Source organism: Platalea leucorodia (genome assembly GCF_965183815.1).
Source record: "Platalea leucorodia genome assembly, chromosome: 1".
NCBI lineage: Eukaryota > Metazoa > Chordata > Aves > Pelecaniformes > Threskiornithidae > Platalea > Platalea leucorodia.
In genome coordinates, this window is record NC_138823.1 from 116,699,969 (window position 1) to 116,725,618 (window position 25,650).

The following is a 25,650-nucleotide window of genomic DNA, read 5'->3' on the forward strand; positions in this document are numbered from 1 at the left end:
ATGCCGGCCGCCGCGCCGCCCCCGCTCCACCCCGCGGCGGGCTCCTGCTGCCCCTACGGCCACTGCGCGGGTGAGTGTCCCCTTCCCTCGACCCCTCCGCCGCCCCGTCCCTGGATGCCCTGCCCGGCAGGTCGCCAGCTGGGGGGGGTCCTTTTGGGAGGAGGGGGGCGTGAGGCGGCTCCGGCGGCGGCGAAACTTCCAGCCCGGGTCCTTGCGCGTCTGTGGGGTTGCGGTGAGCGGGGGGAGCTTTCGGTGGCGTTTGGGCTTGAAATGGGGGCTGGAGAAGGACGGAGGAAGGAGCGGTTCCCGCTTGGCGGTGGGATTGAGGCGAGGGCTTTGGGAGGGAAGGAAAGCTTTTTTAAAAAGGGGATCCCCGGAGGTGCGAAATTGGGGTGGTTATTCCTCCATGCTTATCGCCCGGGTTGTGCAGCCTCCAATTACTTTTCATTTTGATTAAAGAGAAACCCACCCCACCCGGCTTTGTATCGTAGTGGAAACTAACGAAGTGGATGCGTTGCACAGCTTTTGGGAAGCGGAACGAGAGGCTACTGCTACAGGGAGAGCCGGTCTCTGCTGCATCCCCCAGGGGTGCGGGGGTCAGGCTATCCATCCTCCCCTTTCCCAGCCTGGGAGACCGCCTCAGCAGCTGTGCGAGGTGGCAGAGCAAGCTTTGAAGTCTGAAGGTGAAGTCAGTGGTCACTGTTCCGAAAGGCACGCGCGGTGTCATCAGGACTGCAATAAAAATAAATCGAAGATGAGAAGTAACTTGCGGTCTTAATAGTCGGTGTGAGTATAGGTTCACTTGGAATGAATGCCCGTGGGCTGCTCAGAGAGCACCGATGCTCTGCGAAAAAGTAAATAGCCCACAATGTAAAGATTGTAAGCTGTTGCACAAACTGTGTGTTAAAACACACTTAAGGGCTGTGAATTTTCCCTCAGCTGGGATATTGCTACAGCTGGAGCTATGCGGGCTACAGGTGCGGGCTCAAAGCGTGGGGAGGGCTGTTGTGTCGGGTGTGGATGCTGTGACATGTGGTAGCCAAGCCCCTCTGTTGTGCCCTCGTGTCCCCTGACTTCTGTAGTTATATCGGTTACGTTTGCTTCTCTTTAATAACAGAACAGGTATTTATAGGAGAACTATTCTGTAACTTTTCACTGCGCGGCGTTATTTTCTGCCTTCCTCAGGGGACATTCAGTACACAACGTCAGCAGGACTGGACGGGCCACTGGTTTGAGCTAATGGAACAGTTTTCAGGTTGTGAGACACTGCGTTTGGAAACAACCCCATAAACTGAAACTTTTGCTACACTGTGTACTGAAATGTTTCATTTTTTAAAAAAAAAACAAACAGACCCCTCATAACAGTATAACAAAATTCTGGTTTCTTCCTCTGAGCATTCAGACTGCAACTATATTGTGTGAGGGGATAACCTAAGAGTTTATCACCAAACCTGATAGTTCACCATGCATGCTTTTGCTACTAGCTTTACATAGAAATGAAAATGTACGTATATGCACATTAACATGCAAGTTTGTCTTCCCACCTCCGCGTTTCCTTTTTCTTTAGCCCCCCTTTTTCCTCTTGATGCTTGTGTTTTTTCTGCGGTCTAAATGCAGTTTTGACTCTTTGAAATGTTGAGAACAAGCACAGAATCCCAAAACAGTCAGCAAGTGAAACCAAGCTTACAAAACATATTACAGCTACTTTATGTAGTAGAAATGCAGTTATTACAGCAACTCTGTCATGCTCTTCTCAAGAGGTGGCTGCATTTTATATCTTAGGAAGCCATCCTGCGGCTCTCTGGATAAAACTGATCCTGCAGAGTTAAGAGTCTCTTTCTTGTAGTGTAATGGGTGTGGATCTTCTGAAATGGCATGACTCTTTCCATGAAAGTTTTTGTAGGATGTTAGGACATATCAGCTGAGAGCTAGCTTCTGGTAAATCTCCATCTGTGGTTCATTAACTTGAATTGGTTAATTGGACTTAAACTGTCAGCAAAGATAAGATAACTTGGTTTTAATTCAAGGCATTGGCAGCTGTTCAAGCCTCTGAATTTGAGCTGTGCTAAAGTTACCTTGTCTTTATTGTTTTTTTAATACTCAAGTTAATTACCTTGGGCATGCTAACCTGAGTTTTGAATGTATCTTTATCTGGTAGTGTCACTATATGCTTTGTATCTGTCTGCGCTGCTGCTTTTTCTAGTCATGTTCTGCAGAGCTTCACAATTTTGGCATCTGCGGGACTTTTAGCATGTGGTGACTAAGGGAAGTTGTGTGGGAGTCACTTCCCCATTTCTAAGATTACTTAGCTTTGTTTTCTGCAGAAACATCTATAGTTTTTGCTGAAATCAGGGGAGCTGGTGGTCCTTCCTTCTTTTCCAACAGCTCTAGGGTGAATTGACTTGGGTTTTGTCACTGCTTTTCCTCTTTTTCTTTGACTTGATGATTCCTAAACATTTAACAACATTTGAAATCAGTGTTACATAGATTTTCTTGTAAATAAAATTAACATCAGAACATTATGGTGACTTTAACAGTCTCAGTTAGATCTGATCCAGATCTCAGTGAAGGTAATGTGAATATTTTAATTAGCTTCTGTGCAACTTGGATCAGAGCTGAAAATGTAGTAGTTGAAAGAGGTGATTGTGACGCTTCTTAACAGTATACTATTTTCCAGGTTTTTCTTATTTTCAGGGTACAGGGTCTGTCCTTTTGGAGTGTTCACCAGATACTGGAACAAATGAGAAAAGGAAGGGGAGCTACTGCCTCAGTTGGTTCTAATGTAAATTTGTAGTTTTGGTAATGCAAGTTGTTCATCTTACCTAGCAGTAGTTTGCCTTCACTGCAAATGAAAGTCAGGCACGTTTACCATTTTCCCTCTGTTGCTAGTATGGTTTACTCAGTCTAATTATTGTAAGAATGCAAAACAATTATTTATGTCATGTATTCTTAGAAGAAGCTCTCAGTAATCATTCTGAAAACACCATCTCCCACTCAATCAGTATTGCTAGCCTCCTCATATACTACAATTTTTTAGTTTTGTTGTCACCCCAAATAATGTAGTTAATGGAAATGCTGATAAATGTCTGGTGGTGTGAAAATCCTGATCTTTCTGCTTGTCATCATGTTTTTAAGTCTAATTAGCACTGGCTTAGAGTTTTCCTGAGAAACCTGTTTTCTTTTATAAGCCCTGCAAAACAATTTCTTTTGCAATGTTGACTTTAATATATGAGTCTCTTCTGAAAAGTCGTTCTGTAATAATAGGGTTGGGAATTCTACATGCGAGTTAACCTCTCCTAAATGTGCTAAATTTCCAAACTTTTGGGTAATTGCCCCTTTTGCAAACCAGATGGAGAATCAGACTCTGGCTGGGTCTTTCCTTTAGTTATGCAACAAGGTTATTGGTAATAAAGGATCTGGAAGCCTAATTAAACCCTCAGTGACACCTCTGCAAGCTCTCTTTATTTTCACTGGGTTTGCTCAGTTGCAACCGATTAGTCATCAAGTTGAGATTTAGGAAGCAATGCAAATAAAATCTCCCACAAGAAGAAACAGAATCTGGCTCCTTTGACTGAGGCAACGTTGGCTAACAGGATTAAAAAGCAGTGAAAGCTTACTTTGTGATGAAACATGAATAATTAATTTTAAATATATGGTAGTTCAGGAGTGAAGAGCATCAACATGAAAGTGCAAGTCCCTGTACGCTGAGCTTTGAGAAACACATGGAAGGCTTTGCCAGATGGATCCTGGCAAATATCGCAGTTGTGTAAGATGTTTTTTGTTTCCCTCTGTCAGTTCTGTCCCTCTCCTGAAAGATTCTTGATGGAAGGTCCTGGACTGTGGAGCTCACTTCCCTGGTTACTGGGGCAGACCCTAAAGCTGTCAAACTGCAGAAAGCAGCCATGGCTGTTCCCAATAAAATACACAGCCTGTCATCTTTGAAAGAAATTAAATAAATGAGCAGTTTCATAATATTCTTTTTTTGGTTTTATGCAGGGTAACAACTTAAACTGAGCCTCACACCTCCAAAGGCACTGATTCATTTCACGTGCAGTCTTACGTTTCACTTAGTCTTTACAGATTATGCATCTGTGTACTTCTTTAAAGGGCTTTCTTTATGCTCGCTTTTTAATTTGCTATCCTTAAAATGTCAGAAAGAAGATAATGAAAGTGGGGTTCTGCTCTAAAAAAAAAGCAAAAATGATGGCACTTGTGACTCAGTACCAGACTACATGAAGTCTTTACCTTCATCTGCTGCTCTGGGGGTGATTCAGCTCAGTTTAACACTAACACATGGCAATAGCCATCTGTGTTTGCTGTAAATATTTTATTTTTTAATTACAAATGGCTTGATTTAGAAAATCTTAAACTGTACAGTGGGGTAGCTGTGGGCCTGCAGGGGAAGGAGGTGAGTGCCTGGGAAGGTAATTTTTGCCCAACCACTGTTGCCAGGTCAGAAAAGGGAGCATAACACTGAGAGAGCAAACCAGGCCACCCCGCAGCAGTCTGGCCCCTGCTGCTCCATCCTGGGGGGAGCTGGACAGGAGATGGCCAGGGCAGGCTGCAAAGGGGCTCTGAACATTTAGTGAAGGAGAAGGGTAGGGAAAAAAGAGGCAAAGAAAACCCTGAGTTTATCTTCTTTGAGGAGAACGAAGGAAAGGTAGCTGCTAAATGTCATTTATCCCTCGTGGTTCTCATACAGTAAATACGGTCACATGTTGCTGCATGCTGAGCCTCCTACATGCATTTCACTGCAGGATGGCACCCACACTGGGGCTGGGGGTGACACAGAGGCACCATCCATCCTCAGAATGGAAAAATCCAGAGCTCGTCTAGCCATAGTGAGGGATCCAATGTGGGCATCCCTCAGGCTCCCTCCCTTGGCTGAAGTCCAGCCGACTGCAAGGTTTTTCCACCCAGGCTGTCCCTTCAGACAATCCTTCCCATCTTAGGAACTCCTTTGCTCCAACATCTGCCTGCTTTTTAGCTACTCTGGTACTCTTTGCCCTCTGGGATCTCCCATAAACTCAGAGGTCTATGTCCCAAAACTGGCAGTGAACAGGGAGTGAGAGAAATGGGCAGGGAGAATGGAGTAGAGTCCCCTCTTCTTTCTTTCTAGAGTGAAAGACTGGGGAAGAATGAGAATGGGTGTTTATTGGACTGAAAGAATTGGAAATCTCTAGTTTCCAGTTTGAATGACATAATGGATGTTTATTCTTAAAATAAAAAGCACATATGTTGAAGATACGGTGTATAATGCAAAATTTTGAAGTCTTCTTGCCTGCCCTTATGAGGACAGGGAGTGGGTACAAAGGTGTGCGTCTCCCATACTCTTGCACTCTAGGAGTAGCCACTAAGGATGTTTTCTTTCCTCGCAGCTGACACTTTGGCACTCACTTAATGGGACCAGACGTATTTGGCCGGGAGAAACTTTAGTTCTGTTGGTGACATGGGGGATGGAAAGAACCCAACTTGACACACAGCTGAGTTTGCAGGGCTGACAGTTAAAGGAAAAATAATATTGCATGCAAATTTAAGCATGCTTGATGTGAAATTGTGAAAGATAATGAACTTGGAATCCCATCATACTAATTTTACTGGATCTTTTAGGGCTAAAACTGTCTATGTATGAGAGAGAGATATTATTCTGTTTTTTTTTTTTCCTTTTTGTAGATAAGCCCGAATTAGTTTTTCTTCGGTGAACTTAAAATACTGCCTGAGCTGCTGAGTGATTTTAGTTTTCTACGAATTGGGTTAGACTGGGTCAGCGATTGATCTCCGTTACACTGGCGCAAACTGGACCTGGATGTGCTGGCATGAGTATGACTGGAGGTGCCCATTAGGGTAGCAGAAATGATGTTATAGAAATTAAATTGATGCCCCCTTTTTCTTTTTTTTTCATTCTGACAGTATTAGAACTGTTCTTGAAAGATTCCAGCTGATAAATGGTATTTGTAATATTGAACATGGTTTTGTTTTTCTTCTGCACCAGTAGTTAATGCAGATAAAAATTCTTGCAAATACCATAATGGATTAATTTTTTGATGTAATTGGATAAAATGCACTTTGGTCTTCTAAAAAGACTTAGATTGTGCTTATTTTATTTGTTTTAGTAAACCATGGTTATAATACTGTATGATTTACAGTAAGATTTTATTGCACAGTATATTTCATAATTTCCTTACCATCAAATATATTCTGAACACTTATAATTTGTTCAAGGCATTTGTTCAACATACTAAAAAAATGTATTTCTATGAGGCCAGGTACTTACAATCTAATATTATTCAGGTTACAAAGTCAATCCTTTATGACTATTGATTAGCAGTGCTGTCCCCCCAACCCCTGTTCCTGTGCATTAAGATATAAACAGTAATTACACTATCAGATGCTGCTTTTTTCCCCCTAGGGTCTCTGGCTCCATCAGTGCATATGATGGACAAAGCTTACCTAATGAGCATCTACTTACTGTTTACCTTGGCTGTTTGTGCCTTTCACTGCATGCTTTTTGAACCCTGCTGTTAATACAGGCTTATTAACTTATGGGCTTTTCTGTCATGGTTATTGCTGCAGCAACAAACATGGATTAGCATCTCTGTGACACCTGTAAAGAGAGTGGGAGTCAAGCTGCAAAAAATAAAGTCAGGAGTACTTTAATTTGGGGAAGAATGCAACTTGAGATGCCCAGATCCTGAATTTTGGTATGACTTAGCATTATCTATGTGTTGTGTTATATTACCTTGTGTCTGAAGTACCTCTTCCAGTATATTCTCTTGCAGCTGTAAGCACTGAGCAGGTTTGCGGATCAGGTCTCAGGATATAGTTTTGGCCACCAGAATGTAATCCTCTCTGAGAAATCTAGATTAAGTCGATTGCTTTGAAACTCTGTGCGGTTGGTTGAGAGAAAATCCAGTTCTTCAGGGCTGCACTGCCTTACGCAGAGAAACTGAAACACAGAATTCCTCTTCTGGTATTCTTTCACTACACACTTTCAGCTCTTCTAATTACAGAGGTTAAGGTCTCTATGGACAACTGATTTTTTTTATGGCACAGTCCTAATTCCAGTTTATCTGTAAAAGAGGATTTGCTATAGCCTGGAGTAGACATAGGAAAAAATGTATGCACTTCTAAACTATCTTGTATGCAAGGAGGAAGTGAATTCAAGTCATGCTGGCAACTTTAATTTTGTCCTATGTTAATGATGACCTTGGTAATGTTCTCTTAATGTAGTCACCTGTTTGTGTGCATGTAGTTTTACCTGTTCTTTAAAAAAAAGAAAATCAAGGTGAACTAATGGGGTAAGTGACAACAAAAGCAGGTAGCTGTCCTTTATGAAGAACTGCAGAGGAGCAGACCGTGTGAGGACAGTGCTGTTGCTTGCTCCCAATCCCATCCCTTTGCCTAAGTTCAGCATCCAACCTGACTTCCCGACGCGTTCTTATTCTCACCCTCACATTTTACTGCTTCTCTGTTACAGTCTCCATCTGCTTCCAGTGTGTCAGCAAAGTTCATAGAAAGCTATGCTACTAGCCAGTATCAAAGTTCATAGGAATTGCTGTCAGATAGTGTCTAACTATGGTCCTATTTGCTCCATTCTCTGCAGTCTGTCCCAGTCCCTCTTATAACTTCTTTTCTCTTATCCTCCCAGTCAAATTCTTTACTGGGTTTCCTTTTTCAGTTTCAGTGTCTGGCCCTGCTACACACTGACTGGGTTCTGGGTGGTGATACCAGAAGAGCAATGCCCCTTCCAGTTCCCTCTCCTATTCCCAGCCCTCCTGTTCTCTCCCTGCAAGTTCCAGCTCCCTCTCCCAGCTCCTACTGCATTCTCTCTCCTTGGCATTTCCCCAATCAACTTCCATTTTTAATCCCTTTGCCATACCCTGTTTTATAAGACATTTCTAATCCTGTCTCTTTGCTGGGCCAATTTGTCTTCCATAACACGTGGGAGGACAGAGTGTTCCCCTTCTCCCTAATCCTGTTTGTCTGTCTCTGTGCATGTTTGTCTATAGTCTTAGTTTCCTTTGGTAGCAAAATCCCTGTGCTCCATGTTTTCTTCCAGTCTCCCTTCTGGGAAGCCATGCCCAGTCTCCTCATTTTCCCTTATTGACTCTGTCTCCATGTGAGAAGCCCAGCCACCTTTACTCAGTCCCAAACTTTTGATTTAACTGTTCAACTTCCATTTTTCCTTATTAACATTACTGTCTTGGCCTGATAGCTGGTGGGGTTTTTGAAAGCAGCCAGACACTGAGCTCCCACCAAAATGGCTTGCATAATACCTCTGAATGCCCCATTTTCAGATGTTTCTTTCCTTCATGATCTGCTCTGTCTGCTTTTGTCTGAATTAAACAGCTTCTACACAGAGGAACACTATGGGACTGCCAAGAAGATGGAGGGGCAAACTGTATTCTCAGTTCTGGTGCTTGACCCTCCTCTAGCAGTTACTGAAGTAGCTATTACAAGGGAAAAGACATTTTTGAAGCTTGGCTTGGAGCCTGCTGGGGTTCTCAAGGTCCACCATACCTCTGAGCTGTGTGAGCCCTTGGAGCTTGCTCAGGCGGGAACTAGCAGGGGCTGTCCTGCTACATTTGATTCTGTCCCAATCCAGTTCTTGTAAAATTTGACTTTCTTCTTCTACTCAGGATTTTATCTGGACAAAACTGACACAGTGTGGCTGCCTTTTGTTGTTGCTGAAATAACCACAAGTTCTGACTCAAACAAAATCTCTGCCCTAAAATGCTGTAAAATATGGCAGGGTGGCAAGGATGAGCGGGAGGAAAGGAAAGAGAGGGTGCTACAGCTACGGCTCTTTAAAGAAAAATTCACCAGTAGTGTTTTCCAACAGTAAGGCTGTAAATAATGCCCATGTAAAATTTACTTGCTGTAAAAGGATGCCTGTGATCATATTTTGTTTCCGTGTAACTAATTTAGTACATTGAGACTTGTCATAGTACTACTTCAGTCTTGGGCACTAACAGTGTGCACGAGCCCTGAAAGTTGCAACATTTAATACTTTACAGCAAGAAGAGGAGATCAAGATGGTATACTTCTAGAGGACTCAGATTGCATCCTGGAGCCGACTGCGGATGCTCATTGGTAACCTGTGTGAACTACACACTTGGCTGCTCTGAGTTAAAGGCCAGAGACATTCTTCACTCTCGAGTACTTTAAGATACTTGTTGATACTTTGACATGAATTAAATGTTTTGGGTTCCAATTAAGATTAATTTTTTCCCCTATGGTCTTTGTTTTGCATGCCCTCAGCAGGAATTGCTGGGGCTTAAGGATAAAACAGACATTTCTAGTGCTGTTCTTTCCCTTCCCATTTGAAACAGTATTTTGTTTATGCTATATTGGGACCAATATATCAAAACTACTCCCAGGTACACAGTTTCTGTATGTGCAGCTTCACTTGCGTGAAGAATGCTGCTAATGTTTTGGGGAGATTTCACGGTTGCTTCTGTAAGTGGAGGCTTTCATATTGATCCAAGGCCCTCTAAAGAAATTGCAGGGCTTAAATAACACCATCTTATTCACAGAAAGCAATGCCATAACTAGATCCTATTTCAGTGTTGCCTTCTGTTTTAAATTGTGTTGTAATACTACTTGTAAAAATTTAATTCCACGGCAACCTGTGACTTGATAGCAGAATTAGCTGCTGGGTAAACCATTCAGTTAATTACTGAAACTGTGATCTCAAGCGGGAGAGCCAAGAAGGAATGCAAGATGAGTAGAAATATTTTAATTAATGAACAAAAACTTATAGGCTGGTCAAGCGAAGAGATAAGTTTTGAAGGACAAATGGCAGCAACACATTTTTAATTGCAAGAATAGGTGATGTCTGGCAAACCCCATTGTTCTGCTGTTGTAGAGGGTGTTGCCAGGCAATTCCTTAAAATATAGATTGGTTGAAACTCTATACATGCCTTATTTAGAGCTTAAGTCTTCTGAATTCACTTTATTTTACTCCAGGTCCAGAGTATGAGCCAAAACCCTACAAGGAAAGGTCTGCTAGAGGAATTTTTGTGGTTTCCCCCCTATGCCTTCCCCCCTCTTAGTGGGATTGACTGTGACAATCACAAATGGTTTGTGAATTGGCTTTTAAAAATGAACCACGGAAGCTGTACTCCCTGCAGCAACCATTTTTCTCTCCAAGGAGCACTTGTGCTCTGGTCACCAGGTGCTGAACTTCTTGTTCCTGCTACCTGTTCAAGCCCCCAAATCCCTGTTTGCCCCAACTTCCCTGCTTCTCTGGGATTTGGTGTGATCGTTTACCCCATAAGACCATCGTGTCTTCATCATCTGGAGCTCTGTATCGCTCTGTGAGTCCCAGTTTTCTTTTCTCTGTGCCCATGTGTGCAGCTTAGGTGGCACACGTGGTGCCCTTGCCCAGCCCTGCTGCCTTACCCCGCCCTTCCACAGCAACGGTCCTCAGCAGCCTCCTCGGCCATGCTGCTCCCCGACAGTTTTCTGCCTTTTTAATCTTTTGCATCATCCTATATGTTGATACTTGATGATACACAAGCATATATAGATAGATGCGTATATGGATAAAAATAGAGAGATGCATGCGTGCATCCATCCATCCATATTAACATTTATAAGAAATATGCATATTTGATAACTATTAGCTCTCAGTAAGACAGTAAAAGAAAAAACACATTTTATTCTCTGATGTATAATTTGCCAGTACTCAGACTCATTGAAGTGTGTTTCTGATCCCACCTCCTTCTTCCTCCCTCTCCCACTTGTATATAAATATAGAAACAAGGTTTTCAAGCAATATAAATTGTAACTATAGGATATGTGTGTGACCTTTGAAGGCTTTCTAGAAATGCTTGTTACTGCTTTAAGTGTGTGCACTTTCCTGACAGATTGAGGCTTGCTTAATGTGTATCAGTTAAAGTAAATATAGAATAACTGGAAAATAACAGAAATTATGACTGAAATAGTTGTAACAGGCAGTTGAAATTGATTTTTTAATTTTATTTAATATATGGATTAGTCATTGTGACCACCGCTTTGACAAAATTTGACTGTTCCCCTTTTCTCAGAAAACATTAGGACATGCCATTATGCATTGATTTAAGCATTCATATAACTTCCTTTTTCATCTGAGAAAAATATGCAGTATTATTCTTATTCCTAAAATGATTATATGTTAACTTGTGGCTTGTCTCAAACTGTTTTTGGCTAGGAATTAAGCCTGTATAAAAAGCACAAAAACACATTCCTGGGTTGTTCTTAATAATTACATAAAACTGCTCCTATTCCATTAGCTACAGAATTATAAAATAAACTTGGTTTCTGTTTAAAGCTTAGCCGATTTAGTGAAGAAAGGAAACATAATTGATGTTTGGATAATTGAAACAATCAACAGGGCAGGCAGGCACTTAAAATGAATGGTTTATAGAAAAGTGTGATAATAGCAGCATAGCTGGGAGAAACATAATCTGTGGGAAAAGTCATTATTAGTGCAGCATTGTTGTTATGTTGTACCAAGGTTATAAGCAGTAAAAATGTCACACGCTGTTCCCATAAGCAAGGTAATGCTTTGATGATAGTGGGTACGCAAGAATCTGGAAATGTTGATTAAATTCAGAGCTTCAACAGTTCCTGGTAACCAACATGTTCTGGGGTTGATTTAGATTTCAGAGAACTATTATTACATCTGAATTTTTTTTTTTTCCCCATTCACAGTAGCCTTTATTCTGGGTGGAATGTAAATACCTGATTGCTGAAAAATCACTAGCGCATATGTAGTCATCTTTTGATAACAAGAGATCGAGCAGAATGAAGACAGAAATAACTTGTACAACCACCAAGCATTAGTCACACGTAGCTCTTATATAATGCTTACGTCTTCAATCAGCATGCTGGCAGCTGGGCTTCTTTGTAATATTTACTTGGAGAAGTAGTATCTGTCTCATTTGGCAGAGGAAGAAAATGAAGCCAAGAGTTAAGGGACATGCTGGGGGGCACGCAGCATTTAGGTGGTGAGAGCATTACAACTAAGAAGGGTCCATCATCGTACATCAAAGCAAGCCAACAGCAGAGCGGAGATCTGTAGCAGTGTCTCCTTGTGTGCTTTCCCCAGTCAACCCCTGGCATTTTGGATCCGCTATTTTTGAGGCAGAGCGAGTGAATGCTGCAGCACTTCTTGTAGTTTTCCCTTTTGTTTGTTATTGTAGGTGAGGAGGCGTATTTCCTCTTCACTCTATTATGCCTTGATGGAAAGGACAAATAAAAACACATAGCTTGAAATACTGAAAATGGCTTTTAGGCAGTTGGAAACCAAAATGTAGTAGGTTTAAGCTTGCCAGAACTTTTGAACATGCGCCTGTTAACCCTAGCACCAAGAGGAATGCTCATATGTGCAGATTTTCCTTTGTGGATTTGCCTACCGCACTGTGACTGTGTAATGTATGAAAATGGGTGGGATTTTCTGGGAGGTAAGCCATTCGTGTATGGGAATTTCCTTGTAATGGTTCAGTAATCATTCTGGCTGCTTTCTTTTGGCTTGATCCTGTTAGTTCGTACATATTGAATGTTTGTTCCCAACTGAACCGCAAGACTATTAAATGCAGTTGGAAGCACTCTGTGATCTCATTCTGAAAGTTTATTTCCTGAGGCTGAAAAGAATTGCATTGTAATCAAGTTTTAATCTTAATAAGTGTAAGAAATCAGAGTACTTTAAGGGGGCATTTTTATTCTTAGCTTATTGTTGTGTTTATAGACAGTGAATTATGTTATAGCTTGGCTTGTCCATAACCACGTGTTATGTTTTCAGTTCTTCCTTTTCAGAATGACATGTAATGAATGGTGCTGTTTTCTTTGATTGGTGTTCTAAGATGAAATATCGGAGGGAAAATTGTTAATGTCCCTAGAGGATATTCAGGACTTTGCGTGATGTTACATAATTTTTAGAATAAAAAAGTCAAATGAAAATATTTGAAAACTAGGACTCCAATTATCAAACAAAATTAAGATGGCCTTTCTTTAAGGGAAAAAATTAAATTACATTGCTATTGAATGTACTATAAAATTGCTGTAAAATTATAGCCAAAGTAAAACTTTTTAAAAAGAATCTCATTTACTTAGTTTGTTATAGAAGTCTAGAAACTAAATGAACGGTCCAGGGAAAGTGAAGATAATTATTTAGAAGAATATAAGGTTGCACACACATAGCCATCTGGTAGCAATTTTAAAGCAGAAGTAATTAATTTCTTTTACTTCATGCAATGTAACTGTGGAACTTGTTGCCACAGGGTTTACAGAGGCCAAAATTGTAACTGGGTTCTGAAAGGAATTGAGTGAGTTCATGGTAGGTAGATTCATAAGAGGATGCTTGAGAGTCTGGATGCAATCCTGGCACAAGTAACCCCATTTTTTTGAGGATTTCTGGAAGATGAGAGGATTTAGGAGAAGGATCTATTTGTTTCCAATATATATATGTATTTTTTAATGTATTTCTCTTCACAAGGTGCATTTACATTTTCTCACAAACTTGAAAATGTTTGTAGTTGCATGTATGTGGAGTTACTCCTTAGTGGCAGCTTAAGTTCTTTATAAGCATTGAGTGCACGTACCCTTACTCTCTGAGATCATGTACACTGATACGTAGAAAACTATTATGCAGAAAGATCTGACGATGCAAAATGAATAATACGCCTACTCTTTGTTTGCTCTAGGACACCAAGGCTTGTTTGACCATTCGTCACACAATGCAAGCTCAAAAGTAAAAGAGAGGAAGCTACAAGGGACTTGTCCTCCTGTTGGTCGTGGAAACTGTGGAAAACCATGTTTGAGTGAAAGCAGTCATAGGTCCCCATTTTTTAATCCCCGTAATGGTTTTCACACGATACATTCAGAGCACAGTCCTGTGAAGCCAAGGATTATTACAGTGGTGAAACCTGGCGGACGCACACTCAGAAGGATAACCTTGCTTCTCAACAGGAGATCAGTTCAGACCTTTGAACAGCTGATGGCTGACATTTCAGAAGCTCTGGGATTTCCACGCTGGAAGAATGACCGTGTGAGAAAGCTTTACAATCTGAGAGGCAGAGAAATCCGAAGCGTTTCTGACTTCTTCAGGGAAGGTGATGCTTTCATAGCTATGGGGAGGGAGCCCCTTACTTTGAAGAGCCTAGAAGTGGTATTACAAGAACTTTACCCAGAAAATCCTTATGCTGACAGTGCTGCCATTCAGCAGAATGAGGAGCAGTCCCAAAAACTGAAGAGTAGGCTGTATGACAAGGCTTTGAAAGTGGACAGTGGCTTTGATGAGACAGAAATTACCAAGAACTGCAGCGATGGCATGTCTCCCAAACTGGTAGCTGGACATGAAGGAAAAAGTCAAGCCAAGACAAAGCAAGAAGAAAAAATGAGAACCAAAAAAAAGTGGAGTAGACAGAGCTGGTGTGGTGAACAAGGAGCGAAGCCTTCTAGAAAAACCCGGGAAAGCGAGAGGTACCTTAACCATGAGAAGAGTCTTGAGGAGGGATTAGAAGGGAGTTTAGAGGAGGTGGTGAGGTGTGAGAAGTGTGAACAGGAAAGGCAGGCCAGACAAAAGTTACAAAGGGAAAGGCAGGTTGAGGCCTCATTTGAGAACAGAGACCTGAACACAGGCGCATGTCAGAGGTACCATGTAGAAAGAAATGTAAAAATCAGGAATAGCCGAAAATCTTCAGAAACTTGTCTGGAAGGTGAAGAAGTTGGTTGGAAAGATAATGGCTGTAGGAGGACATGGAAGCCCCTACATAGGAATGTTAATGAAGGGCTGGAGAAGCAAAAAAGGGGCATTGAGAAGGAAAGGGATGTGGAGAAACATGAAAACCATGGGAAGGAATTAGTAAAAATCAAGAAGAATGCTGTAGAAGGGCTGCAGCTAACTCGTGAAGCAAAGGAAGAGAATGGAAGTAGCTGCATAATGAACCAAAGCGGTTGGCTAAAGAAAGACACTCCAAGGGATGCTGAGAAACCATCTAAAACACATAGGGAGGGCAGAGAGGGACAAAGGGCTAAAGAGGAGGGTGCCAGAAGAGAGGGGAATATCACGCGTAGAGAGAGTGACATGACGCGACGAGAAAAAACAGGGGAGCGCAGAGTGAATAAAGAAGAAAACAAGGCTCAGGGATTGGAAAACACAAGCCGGAGGCATGCCATTAAAAACAGAACTGATGTGGAAAAACAGTATGAGATTGGCAGAACTATTGGGGATGGGAACTTTGCAGTGGTGAAGGAATGTCGCCACTGTGACTCCAATCAGATCTATGCCATGAAAATTGTTGATAAATCCAAGCTGAAGGGGAAAGAGGACATGATGGAAAGTGAAATTCTGATCATTAGGAGTCTTTCTCATCCCAATATAGTAAGCTTAATTGAAGTGTATGAGACAGAAGCTGAGATCTACCTAATCCTGGAGTATGTCCCAGGAGGGGACTTATTTGATGCAATCATAGAAAGTGTGAAGTTCACAGAGCATGATGCTGCTGTCATGATCACTGACCTGTGTGAAGCACTGGTTTATATTCACAGCAAGAATATTGTCCACAGGGACCTCAAACCAGAGAATCTTTTGGTAAGTATTGGCAAACACATTGCATGTGTGCAGGAGCTGAATTTATTTTCCTTTTAGTTATGGATATTTGAATATTTTAAAACAAATAGAAAGAAAAATGGGTACAATTTTGAAGTGAAATTACCATTACAGTTTATTTCATGTAGATCTGCTATGCATTGTAGGTAGCAGCGCTTGCAGATAGAAATTCAAATAAAAATGACCTGGCTTTCAGGGGTAGTGAGCATTTGTATTTTTCTGGAAATCAGGCCTATTACTTAGCATCTGACTTTTAGGTATGCTAGGATGAATTTTTTTGCATGAAGCATGCACTGAAACATAAGGCATCTTCCTTGCAGACCAAAATTTATTAAAATTGCTAATTGAGCTTATTTATTTGGTGGACTTCTTGTTCACTGCAGTCACACATCCTGCAGACCGCTGTGCTAGTCCTCTACTGTAGTGATTTCTCTCTTGTGACAATTTATTTTCTTAGGAGCAGAAGTACGATGCGGTTGATTGCAATAATCTCACAGTAAAATGTGAGCATTTTGGTGAAACGCAGCACTAAAGTCAGCTCAAATACCAACTTCATGCTAAAGAGAAAAGTTGTTTTTTTGATCATGTTTCTGAAGCTACATTCTTTGCATCCAGCACCGAAGTAAATAGAGTACCCACATGTGTGAACGTGCGTAGAAATGTTTGCAGTATTGACACTTGACAAGACACCCATTGTAGAACAGTAACAGTAAGCAACTCTCCCTTGCTAATTGTGTGTTACGCCTTTGTACTAGGGTTCCAAATTTCCTGATAGATAAGATACCAAATATTTCCCAGTCTCTAACAAATCGAATTTGATCTGCTGGTGGAAGATCATAGCTAGCCAGAAAAAAAGGTAATAGATGATTTAGTCCTATGTGCCATTCAGTTCTTCAAGGGAATTAATCTGGGGAAGAAATCAGTGTGAATTTCTGGAGAAAAGCAGCAGTGTAGCCTGTAAGACATGCAGAGGTTGAACAAGGCTGGGCCTGAAAGGTTTGGTCCCAAACCTTTTGACTAACCAATAGCATCTATACTAGGCCCTGCTACGCATCCTGCTTAATCTGATGAAAATCCTTGGTATGTGGTCTGTGTGTAAATAAAAGACAGTGAATGCAAGTGGCTGGTTTGCAGGAAGAAGTATGCATCTGGGCCCTGCCTTCATGCCTTGTTTTGCCATTAGAACAAAACCTCACGTAGAACTGCAGGGCTTTCTTCCAGAAGCTGATTTTTCCATTATGAACCAGGCTCTGCTCCTTCCTATTTGCTGAATATACGCTAGTGCATGTGAAATGCCTGAGACCAGATGCTTCATTTCCCTCTATAATATGTAATCATCACAGTGATGCAGGTAAGCAAAGAGGCATGATACAGGTCTGTTCTGGTTGCTTTCACATTTAGTTCACAGCACTGCAAAGCAGAGATTGCTGGGCAGTGGCAAAGTTTTGTAGCACTGAAATAATCATGTTGCCCATTCTGACAGTCAGAAAATATTTTTCAAGGACAGACTGGCCCCCAACCTATAGGTAATTTGTCATATGAGAGCAGTGTTACCCGAACACTATGTGAAAGAAAATTGTACCTGTTCCAGTTTCACCTTGCTGCTAATTGGCTGTGAACACCTGCATTAATATCATTTACATAAAGCATCCTTTTGAAAAGTTAGTCTGTTCAACATGCCAAATGAGTTTATAAGCTCTTGATAGTGTTGGATAGCTCATGTGCTATCTAAGAAGCGTCCCTATAAATACAGGGCACTTGAGCAAGTTTCTGGCTTTTCTGACTTTTTCATGTGTTACCTCTGACTCTTCAGAGTGACTGGAGCCGTAGCAGCAGAGCAGGAAGGAGAGCTGCCACTAATCTTAACATCAGCCAGTGCTGAACAGTAACGAACAGTATTGAAGCAAATTTCATGGGTTCATCTGCTGCTGGTGGGTCAGGGGCTGGGGGCAGCCTTCTGGAGAGGAAGCACAGTGCTGAAAGTGCTGCCATCCTGCAGGGATGTCCTTGGTTGTAGGATACCTCTTGCTTCAGATTCCTACACTGCAGATATTTAAGTCTGAATTAGTCTCCCTAGACTTTCTTTGTACACAGAGAACAGAAATAAGTACGTACTTTTAGGCTGTTTACTTGTTTGTCCTACTTTGGCATCTTCTTTTGGTCAGGCGAATCCTGTCCTTTCTTGTCAGCTGTTTTTCTGTACTTCCTAACCCTTTCCAGCAAACAGGGAATGGAAGAGAAAAGATCCTTAATCTGTTTTACTAAGGAAATGTGTTTGTCTACTGTAAACCTGCTTTGTGTGAGAATCTAACCCTGCCTCTAGTGACTTTTGAACCTACTGGCTAATTTCCATCAGAGCTGACAGAGAAGCAGAAAACTGGGGAAAAAATATTTCCATAACTTTCATGAAAATAAGCAGCTGGGGAAAGGAGGGAAACCGTTTCTGTCCCTACAGAGGAAAAGGTGGAAATACACTTTGATGTCTAGTGAATTGCAAAATTATTCACACAGGAGAGAGTTGGAAACCTGGTTTAATTATTAGTTCACTGCACTACTGTTCCTCTTGTGGAACTGTCCTCTACTTATAAACTTCTGTAACAGTCCACCATCATCCTTTTTTGTTTTCCCCCTCCCTCTTTCACTACCGTGCCTGCCCACAATGATCAGACTCCTTGCAGTATAGCTGTGAGGCAGAAGGTTGGTGACTTGCGCTGCAAAACCAAAATCTGTTTGACAGCCGATGTGAAGACAGCTGCTCTGACTCCCTCCCATCTGCTAACAGAATCAGCTCATTTAGGACTAGGTGTTCAGCAAGAAAACCTTTGCTACCAAGGATGAGCAATGTGGTGTATTTGGTTCCACAAAAGAAGCCAGTCACTTCTTTAATGCTACTTGGAGGGGCAGAATTTGCTGGCAAGGTTTTTAGCTAAGTGACTGTTTAGTTCTGCAGGTGCTGGCATTTCTTGACTTGTGGGTGTGAAATTAATTTCAAAGTGTAGTGGTGTTTTTTCAGGTTATAGCTGTAAAAGACCCGAAGCCACATCCTTGACCCCTTTTTTGTGTGTATATTTGTGATTGTAAACCCATCTCTTTGTACACTTCCCAAACATACTAATGTGGTAATTGTTTAACACTCAGCATTATAAATAATGTAAGTGTTGTAGCTTTTTATGTGTTTGAGTTTTTTTTTCCCCCTCCTTTTCTCTCTCTCAAGTTTTTATATATGTATGAAAACTTCAAGTAAAGCCTTTCTGTCCTTTAATTTTGCTTTTGTGACACTATTTACATATACACAAAGCACTGTCAGAGGTTTCTGAGTGTATTTGAGTTAAAATCCTGTTTAACCAGTTACCTGTTGGGCTTTCAGTATGATAAACCTACACAGGGAATTTTCTGTAAGATTTTTCATAGAGATTCTTCTAGCTAGCTAGCAGCAAGGGATGTCTGAAACTCAAATGTGTAAGCGTTGCTTTTTCTTTAGCTCTATCTATTTCTAATATACAAAATGTCCCATGGGCTCACTTGCTTTCATGATGCCTATATGAAGAATCTGTGCTACCATATATATGTGCATACAGAGAAATATTAGTGCTATAAATCATCTTCTTAAACACCCTGATGGATTTCACAAGGTAGATATGAAAACAAACAAGAGCATGAAGAGTTGGGAGTTGTCAACAGACAGGAGAAAAGGAAAAGATCGATTCATCCCTTCTTTGAAGATGAACTTGGCTTTGTATTAGTGTATTATAATCTACTGGGTGTATGGCTGGGATAGCTAGAAATCCTCAGACAATATTCTAATATCCTGCTATGGCATGCGCATTTGAGAGAATAGTGAGCAATTCTGACTGCCTTTAGTCTGAGACTACCAGATACTGGCTTCCCTTGCAGTTGAAGGACACAAGTAGTTGTATGGCCTAAACTGGCTGTCTACAGAAAGTGTACTGAATACTGGTCTTCCTTAACTCCATTAACTGCATAGGCAGGTAAGACAATGCAGCACTTTTAAATGGACTTTTGGAACCATTCTTTGTAGTCTCGAATGCAGAAACAGCAATAGCTGTCTTCTAGGTGTCACAGTAAGGCTAGTATGTTCATCTAATGTAACCATTTTTGCTTTGTTCTCACCATTTCACAGAGCACATACTGTAGATGCCAGAGGCTAGATTTCTCTTGAGCAGTTTGTACATTTCTGTGATACTGCTATGAGTAAGTAGTATGGCCTCCCTCGGGAAGGAATAAAAGCAACCCGAGAAGCTTTTGTTTCTACAGGGAAGCATATTTGCATGCTCAAGGCGATGCGAGGTGACAGAAAGGTAGACTGGAGAGTACAGAGTTGGGGATGAAGGGAGTGCTCTGTCTGCCCAAGCTGACTTTGAGTTGTTCTGAGCGTAGTGTTAGTGAAGATGCTGACAAGTTCTGGGCTGAGGTTTTCAGGCGTGCTGACAGGTTACATGCTGTCTTTGAAATGATTGTCACAAAGCTGTGAAAATATACCCACGGTGCATGCTGTTCCTACCTGTTCGGTTGTTAAGTAAAATGAAAGCTCTGTGGTTTTGTCCTGGAAGAACAGATGGTGCGGTGTTGCCACCTTGTGCTGTGATGAGAGATTAGGAGTCTGGCATCCTGATAAAGGAAAAAGTACAACAGTGTATTTTACAAAGCAAGACACTTCCTGCTGATTTTGGGATTGGGATTAAGACCAGTGTGTTCTCCACCCTCCCCACCCCCCTGGTGGTTTCTAAAAATTTATGTAAACATTTCAGTATTATTTGTCTTAGTACAGTAGCATGCAGGCTATTAGTTGAAATTCCGTGTGACGTAATTTTCTTATATAATTTTAAGAGCTTTATTTATACAATAGGAAAATATATTCATGCTCATGTTTTCATAGCACATATAAAATTGAGCATATCAATTGTGAGTTTTTGTAAATTCTACCACTATGACCCCAATGGTTAGAATATAAGTCTTGTGGATAGATGCTGCTCTAGAAAGTAACTGTTACCTTTTTAATTTATTTTTTATTTTTGTCAGCTGTTGTGTCCACAGTGCATCATGGCAAAAAGTCATGATGAAGTTGACTAATGTAATAGAGAAAATGGCTATGGTATTTTAGCTTTCTCCTGCAGAAGTTTTGACTGAATGGTTGTAGTAAACTTTGTTTTCAGTTTCATACTGAAAAATAGTTTTTCTTAGAAAACCAGGAAAAAACCCAAAATGTTTTGCTTAATCAAAACTAGAAGAGTGCTTATATTTTCTATGAAGAAGATAAAAGGGATTAGTAAGCTATAATGTATTATTTTGTAATGTAATATTTTTTCTTAAAAAAAAAAAAAAGAAAAACCTTTTTGCTTAATCAAAATTGGATGAGTGCTTACAGTTTCTATAAAGATGATTAACGGGGATTAGTCAGCTGTAATGGAGGAGAGCAAATTTTGTCCCATGTGTGCCCTTAGTTGTCTTGTAATAGAGACCATCTTGAATTTTTGGCTTTCTCAAGCACTCTCTGATGGCAAAGTATGAGGTGTTAAAGCATGGAGTATACCTGTTGCATTATACTCCAGTTTGTCCATTCAAAACCAGAGCCTAGATTTCCTTGGCTTTCTTGTAGGCATTTTAGCTGCTGATCTGTTCCCCATAGTTCCAGTGACAGGCCATTTTTTATTTAAAGCAAATGCATGACATTTTTTACCTCTTAAAGAATATTTGAATATCAGTCACCAGTATTAAGAATACTATGTGTTCAATTATCCTGATACATTCTTTATGACTTGGCCTTTGAATATAGGATCATAGAATAGTTTGGGTTGGAAGGGACCTTTAAAGGGCAGCTAGTCCAACCCCACATTGCAATGAGCAGGGACATTTTCAACTAGATCAGGTTGCTCAGAGCCCTGTCCCACACCTGACCTTGAATGTTTCCAGAGATAGGGCAACTACCACCTCTCTGGGCAACTTGTTTCAGTGTTTCACCACCCTTGTCATAAAAAATTTCTTGGTCTATTGCTACAGGCTCTCCTAAAAAGTCTGTCCCCATCTTAAAAGCCCCCATTAAGTACTGAAAGGCCACAATAAGGTCTCCCTGGAGCCTTCTCTTCTCCAGGCTGAACAACCCCAACTCTGTCAGCCCTTCCTCGTAGGAGAGGTGCTCCATGTCTCTTCTGGACCTGCTCCAACAGGTCCACATCTTTCCTGTGCTGAGGACCCCAGAGCTGGATGCAGTACTCCAGGTGGGGTCTCACCAGAGCAGAGTAGAGGGGCAGAATCACCTCCCTCAACCTGCTGGCCACATTTCTTTTGATGCAGCCCAGGATACAATTGGCTTTCTGGGCTGTGAGCACACATTGCCAGCTCATGTCCAGTTTTTCATCCACCAGTAGCCCCAAGTCCTCCTTCGCAGGGCTGCTCTCAATCTCTTCATCCCCCAGCCTGTATTGATACTGGGGATTGCCCTGACCCAGGTGGAGGAGCTTGCACTTGGCCTTGTTGAACCTCGTGAGGTTCACATGGGCCCACTTCTTGAGCTTGTCCAGGTCCCTCTGGATGGCATCCCTTCCCTCAGGCATGTCAACTTCATCACTCAGCTTGGTGTCATCTGCAAACTTGCTGAGGGTGCACTCGATCCCACTGTCTGTCATTGACATATTTTGTTTCTTAAAATAATGTTTCATTAACTGCATTATAAATTAATGCTAAAGACCCATACTTACAAAATTAGAATGGGAAAAAGTGTTTTGATTACTTTCCAGGAGATGGAAACTGCTGAAAAGAACCATTTAGGAGGACATTCTGCATGGATCCATTTCTCCAACTATTACTATGTGATGACTGTGACTCATTTATTTTTAGGGCAGCAGGTAGAGTAGCTGAGAAATTTGCAAAAAAAGTAAAACTTTTGTTTGTTTGTTTGTTTGTTTTTATTGTTAGACTGGTATGATGGAGATATGCTTTTCAAGTGACACTGTAAAGTCAGTAGCTTACCTGGGAATATTGCATTTAAGCATAAAGATGCCCACAACATTCTTCTTTGCTTTCACAGGGGAAAAGAAGAGTTTACTTTCCCAAGAGAAAATAATAACATTTAATTGACTCTTGGTTATTTTTTGTCTTCCTCCTTTTCATTTCTTGGAAATTACAGTGTGCCAGAGTTTGTAGAGCAAAGTTTTCTTTTTCCACTATTGCTTGTCCTCTTAAATATAGGCACCCTCTTAATATATGGGGGCAAAAACACTTTCTGAATACTGTTTATCAAAATACTGTTTCCATTTCATATTGCTTTACTGTATGGCACTATTATTAGAACTTCTTCCTGTTTATTATTAACTACTTCCTTTATCTTTTGCTGTCTTAAAATGCATCTGGACTAAATATATGTATTTTCTGTTGAGTATAGGTTCAGCATAACGCAGATAAATCTACTACGCTGAAACTAGCAGATTTTGGCCTTGCAAAGCAGGTTACGAAACCCATATTTACTGTGTGCGGAACACCAACGTATGTTGCCCCTGAAATACTTGCTGAGAAGGGTGAGTGTATATATTTATAATTTCTTATAAATCATACAATTACTCTGAACTTTCTAATCATGGAAATATTCCAGAATGTTTCAACCTACTGATACGTCTTTGTAAGGTAGGAGGTTGGCTTGCAGCGTAATCTGTGAAAGGAGAGGAAAGGAAACCTTTTAGCTTTTGACAAACACAATCATGACATCAGTCATGTTTGCATTATTTATGTCTATGGTAATATAAAAGTGATTTCCAAGCAGACAAGCCATAAAATATCATGGATGGTAATTGCTGAAGTGGGGAAATGAGCAAAAGTTCATGTTGCAACCTGAGGGTAATAAGCCCCATTTCATGACTGTAACCCAAACAACTTTCCAAGGCCCCTAATGATGCAAAGGCATTGTGAACATGTATGTTAAACTTATGTAACAAGCCAAAACATGTTTTGCATCAGAAGAAATTTTGGAGATTTTCTATCTAAAAAGATTCAGACCTGAAAAGGAGTCAGTTTTGTTGATGACTCAAGCAAAGCTATTTCTGGTTTTTGTTCTGTGGAGCTGGGTTGCACATCTCCAGTTATATCCAATTTCAATGGAAACTTGGCACTCTCTTAGTGCTTTTTTGAAGGGAATCTGAGGAGGACTATTTTAGAAATATATGCTGTGTTTTCTCAATTAGTCTCTAATTGACACTGGCCTTGTGAGACAGTGTTTGTGAAACATGTTGAAGAAGAGGGGCACTTTGTGAGAGCTGTAGTTATTAACAGGCAGAACAGCTCAGCTTGTAAGCGTGGTGTACCAGCCACTTATTCTTCTGTTGACCTCATCTTTTTAAGAAACTGAGCAGAGCTTCTGTGTTTCTTGGAAAATAGAATGAAAAAGAAACAGTTCCCTACCAGCTGTGAGTTTTCTTTCTAAAACAGGACTCATGATTTGTCTTCTCTTCTTTAGGCTATGGGCTCGAAGTAGATATGTGGGCAGCTGGTGTGATCCTTTACATTCTGCTCTGCGGTTTTCCCCCTTTTCGCAGTCAGGAACGTGATCAAGAAGAGCTGTTTCAGATCATACAGCTGGGTCACTACGAGTTCCTTTCCCCATACTGGGACAATATTTCTGCAGGTAAGATTCAGCACGTATACTAGATCTGAGAAGTGACAGACTTCTTCCTTGGATTGGGAAGAACTCCCTTTTGTTCAGGACAGTGACCTCAATGAACTTGGGGGTGTCTTACAGGTCTCTTGTGTGTGATTCTGTGTTTGCTTTAAATGTGAATTTAGTCCTCTGGTATTATCGATGGCTGTGAATCTGAATTGATTTAATAGATTGCTCCCTTTCTGAGGCAAGAACAAGGATTTTCCTCACCTTGCTTATATGAATTGGCTCTGTAGAAAAAGGTACCAAAATAATCTCCAGTGTTATGTTAGATTGTAAAGATGTACACAAAAATCTCAAAAGCTGAGAACAAAATCTTTGCTCTGCAGAACGCAGTGTGGATTTTCTATTGAGATCAATGGGGTCTGCACACAGTAGTTTTTTTCCTTCTCACGGGCTAGTGCAGTCTTTTGTGCACTTTTCAAAATCAGAAACCCTAAAACCCCTGTCTCCCTATACAGTCTTTTAAAGAACGTGCTCAACAGCATTCAATGACTTTTATGCTCCTTGAGGGATGAGATAACCAATGCTAATTCCTGTGAATCTGAACACCTAGCATGATGCTTTCAGCGTGCTTTCAAGATTAAATTCTCTTCACTTCCTCCTCTCTTTCTGAAGGGGAGAATGATATCAGGAAAAGATGCTGGAGATTTAACATCTCCTGTCACTAGTTCTAAATCCAGTTGTTAGAATATCTCCTGGTGATAGTCACAAAAGTCATTATGGTAAAACTAATAAAAATAAGAAGGACGTTTTGCGTAGGTATAACTGTCAGCGTCATCACGTCACTGTTCTTTTCTACTCTTTCCTTTTCTTTCTTTCATAATAGCAGCAAAAGACCTCATAACCAGGCTGTTGATAGTGGATCCCCAGAAGCGCTACACAGCACGACAAGTACTTCAGCACCCTTGGATCAGAACAGCTGGAAAAACTAACAGCAGAAATTTGCAGAGGGAAGTGACAATAAATATTGAGCGTCATTTCCGGGCCCAGCGCCGAAAGGAAATTGCAGATGAGGACACATGAAATCTCTTCAAGCTCGTTTAGTCGTCTTTTTATTGATTAACAGATTATTTGTGTTTTGTTTTCTAAATGAATTGGGCCTTTAGTGTATAGCTGTTGCTGGCCATCGCCATGCCTTTTTTTTGATTCTGAGATTCTGAAGGACAGAGATCAAATTTGCATCCACTTCCCTCTGATGTTACTTAGGAGTCTCTCTGTTGACAGCATTGAGGACTAGATATATCCTGGAGGGTATCTATTTTTCTTTTAATACCGATTTGGGCTTTTACATTACAAAATGTATATCTTTTAGATGACAAATATTTGCTTCTGTGGCTGACACTAGTGATGACTGTGAAATGCTTTCTCTTGTCTCTTTTTCTATGAT

General features: G+C 40.9%; 1 protein-coding gene across 1 annotated transcript; it reads left to right on the top strand.

Annotated features, from left to right (window-relative positions):
* Positions 1-25,650, top strand: DCLK3 (doublecortin like kinase 3; the record flags this gene model as incomplete). Its single annotated transcript, XM_082310532.1, has 5 exons — positions 1-70; positions 13,689-15,577; positions 22,995-23,127; positions 24,060-24,227; positions 25,090-25,650. 5 exons carry the CDS (start codon positions 1-3, stop codon positions 25,284-25,286), a joined length of 2,457 nt encoding a protein of 818 aa, XP_082166658.1. The 3' UTR covers positions 25,287-25,650.